We start from the raw sequence: 10,117 nt of genomic DNA, 5'->3' as shown, positions 1-10,117 counted from the left end.
CTGAACGTTATTCAAGATATAATATTATAAATAATTTGCTCAGTACATAAACTTTTGTTAATAAAGCATATTAAAAAATGATTTGAAATAACATAACTTTGAAATAACTTATGTAATTGATTATTTAGAAAAACTTAGTACAAACTAAAATCCATAATAGGTGACAACTCTTACTGCAATAGTGAAACGAAAAATGTGGTATTGCTGTGCTGTTGCGCCACGGTCATACCGTACTAGATTTTGTTTATATTTTGGAAAAGAACTGCCCAAATGTCAAACCTCCAGTTAACTCAGGAAAAACTGTAAGTCTAGCTGAGTAAGAGACCAGTGACTATAGCTTACTGACTATATTCCCTACCAGAGATGCCCTACGCTCCGAATACAGGCCACGACGGCCGTGCGCCCTTCTGAAGTATCCTCGACCCAAGACGAAACCGGAGTACCAGGCAATATACCCGTGGTTGCTCCCGGATGAGACGGATCCGCACTTTGTGTTCTGCGCGGTGTGCGAGTGCAGGCTCAGCTGCAAGAGATCTGACCTAGGAAAGCACGAGGGCAGCATTAAGCACTCGGAAAATGCACAAAGAAAATCTTTGCCCGCCAAGGCAAATAATCCGGACGTAGATGGCTCCAGTTCCTGTGCGATGAAGTGGGAGGACACCGAAGACGAAGAGGGTCTGCTACAATACGGAACAGATCCACAAGACGAGGAGACAGATGAGGAGGAGGGGGAACTGGATGAAACCGAGGGGGACTTCGTGGACGATGAGGAGCAGGCTCCAGAACTGGATGCACAGAATGATCTCGAAACAGAGCCCGCCATTAAGCAGCAGCGCCGCACCTCGGAGACTGACTCACAGCATTCCGGCATGCTGGATTATCTGCCACTACATGTGACCATCAACGAGTTGCCTCAAAGTCTTCCGTCCACTGGCTCCTCCTATCCCACTTCCTCCACACCTGCAACAGTAGCTCCGCCGTGCAGGATCACCATTAAGAAAATTTCAGCGCCCAGTACACCACCCAGTGGGATGTGCCAAACCCAGGAGATCAATTCCAAGGCCACCATAACGCCTATACACACGACGCCCTCCTACGCAGCCCGCCAGCTGCAATCCTACCAACTGCAACCAGTGTCCCCTGTAACGCCACCGCGCGATTCTTTGGAGCTGTTCTTCGACAGCATATGCGCCACCGTCAAGAACTTGCCGCCCAAGCTGGCCACCGAAGGCAAGATCCGGGTGATGCAGCTCATCGGTGAGCTCGAGTTGCGCGCTCTTTGCGAACAGGAGGCGTTTTCTCAGGCTGCCGGACATCAGGATCTCGCAGGAAACTCAGGGTCCGGAGCAGCTGACGCCCCAGGCAGTGGTCAGCAGAATGCGACAGTGGCCTCCACCACCAAATAAATTCACCCTAACTTTGGAATCGGTTCCAAACCGTGCTCAATACGGCAATTAGAATATCTAGTGTTTTCATTTTTATATTTTGTTAACTGATTTTCATTAATAAAGTTATTTATTAGTTGTTGTAGTCCTTGGACTTATTCTTTAAAAATATCTCATTGTGTTGTTATGCTATGAAATGGTTCATTATATTTCATCCTTTTAGAAATTTATTTGCTGAATAAAAGTGGTCATTTAATATTTAACGAATAGAATCTTGTCGAAGGGTGTTTTGCATTGAGACTATATAAAAATCGTGACCTTGTTTTGCCAGCAAAGTATTAATTTGAATTTTCACAGCGGATGAAAAAAAGAGATGTAATCAATGGAAAATACTTCTTGAGTGTGGGTAACAGTAGTGATTTACTTACAATGAATGATACAAATGGGAATTCACTGGCTCTGATAACGAGTAAATATTACGCATACATACCACATGATAAGAGCTATGATAAATTGTTCATCGCTTGATACTTTAATATGTGTCTGTACGCAAAGATAGTAAAAATCACTCCATTAGGTGAATTTCTCAAGTCTAATAAAGTGTATCAAACAAGCAAAATGTAAGGTCAGAGTCCATCAATCAGAATCAATCACAAAAATTAAGTTTTTAAAATTAAGTTAATAAATCTTTATTTGTAAAATTGTAAAAAATGATTGAAAACAGGAGTTATCAGTAAGGCACTAAGTTTATTAATATTGGAGAAGGCCCCTCCTTAGAATGCTGGCTTGCCCTCCAACATGGCCTTTCCGCAGTAGAACGGGAACTGGACTCCCTGGAGCAGAATGTCCGATATGCCCTGCGAAAGTATCGAAACAAGTCGGTGGTTAGAAATGTTATTGTAGGCATTTGGTGTGGGTGGGTCTACAAAGCGGGACCGGTTATCTGTGTTGCCCATAAGCTCCGGTTGTGGGTCTGATAAGTTCCCGAAATGAGTAATGGGTTAAACATCTTAACGGCCCGATAAGGAAAGTGCCTCATGCAATTAGCAGGTAAAGTAATTGACTCACCCCCCATATAAATTCATATGCTGCTCCTCAAAAAAACTAAAAAACCCTGTTAACCAACTTACCGCCAGGGCGGGAATGCAGGAGGAGAATGCGTAAACCCAGATGTAGAAGAAGGCGCAGAAGAATGCCACGAAGAAGGAGACGAACCAGAAGACCAGCAGCCAGAAGATGAACCACAGTGGATTGGGCATCGTGATGAGTGGTGTTGTTTGTTCGGAGCGATTTCAGCTGTGCGATAAGATAAATACAAGGGCTCTTATTTAGTGGGTGTTCAGAAATAAAACCGAAGATTATCAGTTGTCTTCTTTATGTCTTAATTTTCTCATGAAAAACTTCAAGTCTTGGAAGTCGCACGATCATAAAACTAATTTTTGAACTTCGCTTACTTTAATAAGAAAAACACTTGTCATTCATTTGATACGCGCTCTAAAGTGTGACTTTATAATATTTTTAATGAGCTAACAAACTAAACCCAAACCTAATTAAATGAGCTTCTAAAACGTCACTTCTATTTCTAATTCTTATTTTCTATCGCTGTATCAACGTTCCAATTTAAGATAGTGAATGTCAAGTTATTCGGGCAAGTAAATCCTTCAGTAAACCCCATTTGTGTTTGAATAGCACGCTCATTTATAAATAGCTTTTAGTCATATGCAATTTAAAATAATATATTATATAATAAGTCCTTGAGTTAGGCCGTCGAAGATAACCAAAAGTTTAGCGAAACACAAAAACTGAAGTTTCTTTTTTTATTGTTCTTTATACGAAAATGATAAAATATTATCTTTCTCTAAAAAATACTTTTTAACTTTAAGAAAATATTCAAATATGCATTCACTAAGGTTTTACCCACGAAAAACGCATTTGAATGGCTTTCTTCTGCGCTTAGATTTCACTTTAGAGTCGTGACAAACATACTAACGACCGCTTTGGCTCGGTTTTGAGACTGAATTTAGAAACACTGACGTCAAAACTGATTGTGACCAAACTAAGGAGCCTGGCAAAATATAAGGTCAAGACCTCGACCGTCGATTTCGTGCCGAATTCCTCTATCAAGTGTTTATTATAGCACTCTCAAAACAAATGTCGTCATTATGCAAATCACACTACTAGTAAGCACTGCACTTGGCGGGGTGTGTCCTCTTAAGTCATCGCCCATCTTAAGTCATCTTAAACACAATTGTAGATCGCCGACAAACCGGTTGGCGAATTTAGCCCACGGGAATATTCGGATTAATTGGACCAGCCGAATCTGAAGTATGTGCCAATTAATAGGCGTACGCCAACTATGCGTAAATACTTTATAAATACGTTTTACCGCGCACCCACGTATCTTAGATCGAAAACAACCTAACAGCCGAATGCCAGAGAGCCAAAGCAAACAATAACAAACCAAGTTGTAGATCAGGTCGGAGGTCGACGTCCGGCGGATTCGAGAATGGAATGAAGACTGAGAAGCGCAAACCGGCGCAACAAGTTGCATGCCGACTGCAGGCAGGGTTGTCACCTTCCGCACTGCGACGCGCAGTTACGAAGGAAAGCTTCGCGAAATAGCTTTTGGCAGCGAGGTTTGATCTAAGAGTGAAGCCAAGTAATGGTTTTATTAATAATAACTGGAAAAAAACTATTTTTAATTTAAATCTATAGAGTATATGCTAATTTATTCTAAAAGTTGTCGAGACTTAAAAGGCAATTGCAATTGGTGATTGCATTAGTTAATACTACTACACAAGCAGGGAGAGGCAAATATTAATATAATTTTGTAATGACATAAACATCGATAATACACCCGTTATACCCAAAAATGACTAATTTTTTACATATGCCATTATCATTTGTTCATCTTTTGATTCATTCAATACAATATTTAACATTATTTGCTTTCCCCCTTCTTACCGTACAGTACTAGCAGGAAAGCAAACAAAAAACGATAAAGTTCGCACACATTGTGAATACCCTTATCAGCTGAACTTATCTGCCAAATGTTTGGCCATTCCGTTTATGCCTTTTAGCGCTTATCTTAGCCACTGCCGCATTCGGTTACCCGGCCAGCAATCAATCGAAGCTAAGAATAAAAACTTGGTCAACCTCAGCTTCGTTTTGGGAAAGCTCTTCGTGCCGCAGGAAGAATTTCCATCGGACCAGCCGAAAATGCTAAACTGTTATACCTCCTCGTTTCTAACAGCAGCTGTGTGTGCGCACAGCTGAAGGCTAAAAGCTTTATGCGGCTGCTAGTCAATGTTTTCATATCAAATTTCCTATAATATGTCCACCCCACCTTTCGTATGATAGTGTGTGTGTGGCCAAAAAGTTGTTCATCCCGGACGCCGACGCCGCATTTTGCAGCTGTTGTTGTGGTCGGCTGCTGTTTTCTCCGATTCTCCGCATTCTGCTGCGAGTCGTAGGTCACGCTGGTTCCGATTTTCTTTCGGTTGAGCTCGAACACAAATTGTAAAAAATCTATATATACATATATAAAAAAATAAAAATTCGAATACGTTTACAAATCGAAAATATTCCACACTTTTATCGGATTAAAATAAGTTTTAAATCGTTGTCCAATTGTGAAGCATACTTTTCGGCTCAAATCAGCTGCCTTTGGGTGTGTGTGTGTTTGAGAGAGCAAAAGAGCGAGAGCTGACTGTGTGTGTGTTAAAAGTGTGCGATCGATTTTCAGTTGTCCACGAAAACAAACAGAAACAAAAATATAAAAAAAAATATAAAAATATTTAAGACTTCTTAAAAGCTCATTAAGAACTGGCAACAATTAAACAACAATATTTGCTTAACTGGAGAGTCTCTCAAATAAACAAACAAAGCGGCCAATGGAGATAATGAAATTTGGTATGGCTCGCTAGAGCAACAACAAATGCGGCAAAATGTCGCAGAAAAAGTTTTCGATTTTGATTGCGAACAAAAACAAGCTAAAGCTTCAGGCCAAAAATAAAGAGAGTGAGAGAGATGGTATAACAGTCGCTCAAAAGCTACTGGAGAGAGAAAAAAGAGAGAGTGAAAGCGAGAGATAAAGAGCGGAAAAGCATTGTCCGTTTTTCCGCGCTTATAGCATGTGTGTGCCTCTGTGTGTGTGTACAAGTGTGTGTTTTCGAACAGTTTAAAGTACGCATTGCGATGCCTTTTGGCTTCAGTTTAGCTAGAGACATCGTCGTGTTTTGAACGGCTGACACAGTTTCGGAGTTCAGCGGATCGAGCGGACTACGCCACACTAGTATTCAGTTCAGTGCGCAAAAAAGGCCAAAAGGAAAACCAGAACAACTTTTAAAATAGGCAAGATAAAAGAAGGCAGACCATACATATTTAAAGGAAAACACCATACCCTTTCTGTCTTTAAGCCAGCTCTTTCAAACAAACACACACATACAAATACCCTGGCATGCATATGGCATAACACGGCCAAAAGGATTTTCATAAGTCAGATTCTGTGTGTGATAAAGTGAAGTTTTGGTGCAAAAATCAAGTATTCAATGCAAGCAGTCCTGCAATTTATTTACAGCTTGGAAAATTGGTGAATCGGAGAGTTGGAGAAGTTTTGAACATCAAACATAAACAGAGTCATGTAGTGAGCGACCGAGGGCAGCATTTTTAGCGCACAAAAAAGTGAGTAAGTTATCCCTAAAATAATATTTTTTTGTAATTGCTGCATTGCAGAACATTAGTTATAAATAATTATTACTTATGTATATGATTTTTAGAGATCTATGTATAAATCATACCAGGAGAAGATTTATTTCATATTTAAAATTGTGTGTTGGTATTGTGTCCATCTTAACAAGTGGATTTTTTACAATTAAATTCATGTCATTACAATAATGATGAGGAAAACAAAACAATATGGAACCTCCCCTTAGAGGTATTGTTTTGGTTGTGGAATTTCTTTTTCGATTTTAGCATTTAACGATTTTTGATGAGCTCAGTGATCCGTGAGGTCTTCAGCACGCACACACATACACGCAGAAAGGGAGAGAGATAAAGGGAGAATAACAGGATACCCGGGAAATACGAGAGAGTCTTACAAATTCATAATTTGTCTGTTTACATACAAGGACCTGGTCCCTGTATTGGTGGTTTATCGAGTGGCGCTGCCTCAATGTCCACCCGCTTGCCCCACCTCTCCCAATCCGGACCGCCCTTAATTTCCCTGAACGAAAGCGAAATTATTTTTTTATTTTGTTTTTTTTTATTTGTGGGGCATGTAGGCTCCATAACTTCCGCTCGGTCGGCTCACGCGCACACCTGTACCCACTCTCATACAAAAACTTATACACACTTTTTGGCAACTCACATCGGAGGCGAGCACATTTAAAATTCTGATGAAAAGACACTTTTACTTTATTCTTTCACTCGCCGCCACACAGGGAAAAAGCATGTGATTGTCATTTCCTTGCTGTCTTCCAAAAGTGGTCCGTGTCACTTTTATGAGCTCTTCTTACAAAGTAAAAGGGTACATTGTGCTTAAAAAAGCATGATTTCAAACGCTATTAAGTATACAAAATCTAGACAATCATAAAGTGGCATTTGAATAGTGGTAAAATGTCACGAGTAATGCTATTGAGCTTTTCTAAGACATAAACCGTTTCAAAATGCCTATTTAGGTGGCTTATTACCTAAACTAACATCGGAATACATAAGATTTAATTTTAAGAACTACTACAAATTTGTTTTATTTAGTATTTAAGTCAAATCGCACACATTGTGAATTCTGAATGCTACGCAGAATGTGGCCTGCCAATTTTTGTCAGTGCATTGGGCATCGCATTTTTTCACTTCTGTCGAGTATTGTGTGCCCGAGTGCGTGAGTGCGCTTAATTCGTGTGTGTGTAAATATTTTGCTTGATAAACGCTCGTCGACGCACACACACAGCCTCCTCTGTCCTCCCAGTCGCCCACATATCGCGTAATTCAACTGTCGATTTATCACACTTAACCCGAACACACACTATACGGATAGTATAGTATACTATAGTATACTATCCACCATAATCCGCACATTTCATGCAGCATCATCATCATCCCATGATCATCGTGTCATCATCTACCGTCGGCTTATTAGGTACAAACGCTGATTAGTTGTCCAGTTTCGTGCGATTGCGTGCTGGGCTCGGACTCAGACTCTGTCCTATTCCGTATTTTGTTTCTGTTTATTATTTTATATAAATTCTTTTCAGGATGGGGGACTATTTACGTACCACCGCCAGAGATACATCTGTATCTATGTATCCATGGGAGCATACAAATGCGACCAACTAGTTTGCTGGGCTTTGGGTGTCTGATATGGTGATGGTTTCTTTTTTATGGGTCTGTGAACTGCATTCTTGATTGAGATTTATGTTGCATACATGCGCTTTTATTACACAATTATTCTATATTTTGTTACACGTTTTTGTTCACCATCTATCCGAATGTTAGTTTGCTTTGATTGTAAATTTAATAAAAACCATTTTTTTCATTCAGTACTATATATATTCGTAGCCAACTGCCAGTTTTATTCTTGGTTTTTTATTTATTTGTGTTGCTCGTATTATAAATATTCTGTGTTTTTTCAAATCAATATTTTTGTTAACTTAATTTTTTTATATACAGGTTTAACGAAATAATAGTGTATTTTGCAATTTAGCTGTGACTTTAAAAGTATGCATAAAACGTGTTAAATGTACATTTTGTGAGATTTTTAATGCATAAGCCTTTAATACGGAAAAAAATCCAATTGCTGAAAAAAGTGTTTAAATATATTGACATGATAAAAAAACGTTCGTTCCTTAAGGCTATCTTATTTTATCAAATGGCTGCCACACACATAAAAACCATTCAATAATAAAAAGGGGAGATATAATTATAATAACGAGAGTTATATCGGACGCCGGTAAATAAATTTGTTCCTTGATATAATTAATTCCGGGCAAACGTTGCACTTTCCAATTCGCAATCAGCCATTGCTTAACAATTCAAAAATGCATTTAATGGCCATTAATTCAATTTGTCATTTGTTTGCCTCCAGGAATTAAATATAATATAATAGGATGCCGCTGCTGCGGACTTCCGTTTATCACTGGATTACCCATTATCCACCCGAATCCATCAATTCTACGCACAATGCACTCCATTAAGCCGGCCTGCAATTGCCCCATCGCTTTGGCGGCGGGGAAAGTGCAATTTCCCAGTGCCTCGTACAGAAAGTCTGGTATGAGATGTTAAGTTAATTGAATCAGTTGCAAAAAAATGATTAAATCACAAAGGAAACCGCCGGGCGTGGGAACTCCGACACGGTTCTTTGTGTCGAACTGGCGTTCAGAGGGGCTTTGGCAAACATAAAGGCCAAAAAGCTCAAAACACCAAACACACAGAAAGCAAACAAACAAAAACGAAGGTGCAATGCCTAAAGCGTAAAACACTTGAGAATTGTTTTACACTTTTCCGTTTGGGCTTGGATTTTCCGCACCCCCTGCAATTTATGTTTTGTGTATTTTTCCACACATATACATATATTTGGCGCCTCGTCAAATAATTCGCTGAAAGCTGAATGCGAAATGGCAGGCAAGATTTTCTTTTTCGGCAACCAAGGGATTCGTGTTTTAAGTTTTCCTGCAGTCCGTGGGGAGTGCAACGCTTTTCCACTTTTCCACTTTGCCCCTTTTGCATTCCCATTTCACGGAGAATCGACAAACTCATAAAAGTCTTGGATTCGTGTTTCGAGCGGGTAACACGCGAAAATATGCAAATAAAATTCCATAAAACAATGCGAAGGACAAACAAACGAGCATAAAAAGGCAGCCATAAAATTGAAACAAAGGGGACAGTTTTATACCCTCGGCTATATGAATATTGAATGATGAGCTAAGGGAAGGCCAGAAAGGAATGTTTATAACATAAGAAGTTTCTTACTCTTAGGAAAGTGAGTTAAAGTTGAGTTAAAAAACCTACAAATTCTGCATATTTCTGTTGATATTACAATACCACAATAATATAACTGATTTCTCATTTTAAAAGTATTTTTAAACATTACCATTCTATAAGTGCAATAAAAGTCTTAAAATTATTTGGGTAATATTATAGAAATCGTATTACCAGGTCCAAGAGTATATTCTACCTGCCTGGGTATCTAAAAAAACTGCCCATATCCTGTACAACGCAAATGCGTCAGATGGGTATGTTTGCACTCGTACGAAGGCAAGCTCTTGGTAAATGGGTCGTTGCTCGTCCGTTAGAGCAGCATTAAAACGCAATTTTATTGCATATCCTCGGGAGCTTTGGGCCAGCCATCATTGTCTTAAGGGGGGAACTCCCTTTAGACATTTCAAAAAATCGATTTTTTTTTTACTGTCTTAATCGATAGGTATATGCTTCGAGAATATAATTCCGAAGTTTCAAAATTCTATTTTCAAAATTGTGGAAGTTATGCGACTTTAAAGCGGCGCGCTCGACCGGTGCGTGAGCCGGTCGAACGCGTCGAGCGATAAGGACCCGCGCACGAAAGAGGCCCGAAGTGCTCGTAGGGAGGCAAATCTCCTTGAAAATGAGTTTTTTGAGGAAGAAGAAGGTTCGCTTTACGAACCTGGTGGAGCTGATTGACGTGTTACTGCCACCATCGTGTCCACTATTGAGTAAGTTCCTTTTTCCTCGACCGCTAACTTTGAACGTCGTTTTCTCAG

At 39.6% G+C, this 10,117-nt stretch overlaps 3 protein-coding genes across 6 annotated transcripts in view; 2 read left to right on the top strand and 1 right to left on the bottom strand.

The window, feature by feature from the left end:
• Positions 1-170: 170 nt before the first annotated feature.
• Positions 171-1,530, top strand: LOC122621064 (protein suppressor of variegation 3-7). The gene is made up of 2 exons (XM_043798801.1): positions 171-302; positions 362-1,530. Exons 1-2 carry the CDS (start codon positions 271-273, stop codon positions 1,404-1,406), a joined length of 1,077 nt encoding a protein of 358 aa, XP_043654736.1. The 5' UTR covers positions 171-270; the 3' UTR covers positions 1,407-1,530.
• Positions 1,531-2,044: 514 nt separating this feature from the next.
• LOC122621143 lies at positions 2,045-3,936 on the bottom strand. The gene is made up of 3 exons (XM_043798901.1): positions 3,847-3,936; positions 2,516-2,681; positions 2,045-2,242 (listed from the first exon to the last, which is right to left on the bottom strand). The coding sequence occupies exons 2-3, from the start codon at positions 2,642-2,644 to the stop codon at positions 2,159-2,161; spliced, it is 213 nt and encodes a 70-aa protein (XP_043654836.1). The 5' UTR covers positions 2,645-2,681; positions 3,847-3,936; the 3' UTR covers positions 2,045-2,158.
• Positions 3,937-5,621: 1,685 nt separating this feature from the next.
• LOC122621158 (acetylcholinesterase) overlaps positions 5,622-10,117 on the top strand; it is a 37,625-nt gene continuing 33,129 nt past the window's right edge. For 3 of the 4 annotated variants that reach the window (XR_006326197.1, XR_006326198.1, XM_043798914.1), the window contains exon 1: positions 5,622-6,068. The gene's annotated coding sequence lies outside the window, so the exon portion shown is untranslated. Of the gene's footprint in view, positions 6,073-10,117 lie in introns of all 4 variants that reach the window. The other variant, XM_043798915.1, reaches the window with a different exon arrangement.

This window comes from Drosophila teissieri, chromosome 3R (assembly GCF_016746235.2).
Source record: "Drosophila teissieri strain GT53w chromosome 3R, Prin_Dtei_1.1, whole genome shotgun sequence".
NCBI classification, from domain to species: domain Eukaryota; kingdom Metazoa; phylum Arthropoda; class Insecta; order Diptera; family Drosophilidae; genus Drosophila; species Drosophila teissieri.
The sequence above is the reverse complement of the archived record's forward strand: the minus strand, read 5'-3'. Positions and strand labels throughout refer to the sequence as shown.

Bases quoted from the DNA above. Each gene is read 5' to 3' on its own strand.
- LOC122621143 (XM_043798901.1), bottom strand. From the start codon at position 2,644: ATGCCCAATCCACTGTGGTTCATCTTCTGGCTGCTGGTCTTCTGGTTC. The intron at 2,243-2,515 runs GTAAGTTGGTTA...ATACTTTCGCAG, and splicing joins CCTGCATTCCCGCCCTGGCG to GGCATATCGGACATTCTGCT.
- LOC122621064 (XM_043798801.1), top strand. From the start codon at position 271: ATGTCAAACCTCCAGTTAACTCAGGAAAAACT. The intron at 303-361 runs GTAAGTCTAGCT...ATTCCCTACCAG, and splicing joins CAGTTAACTCAGGAAAAACT to AGATGCCCTACGCTCCGAAT.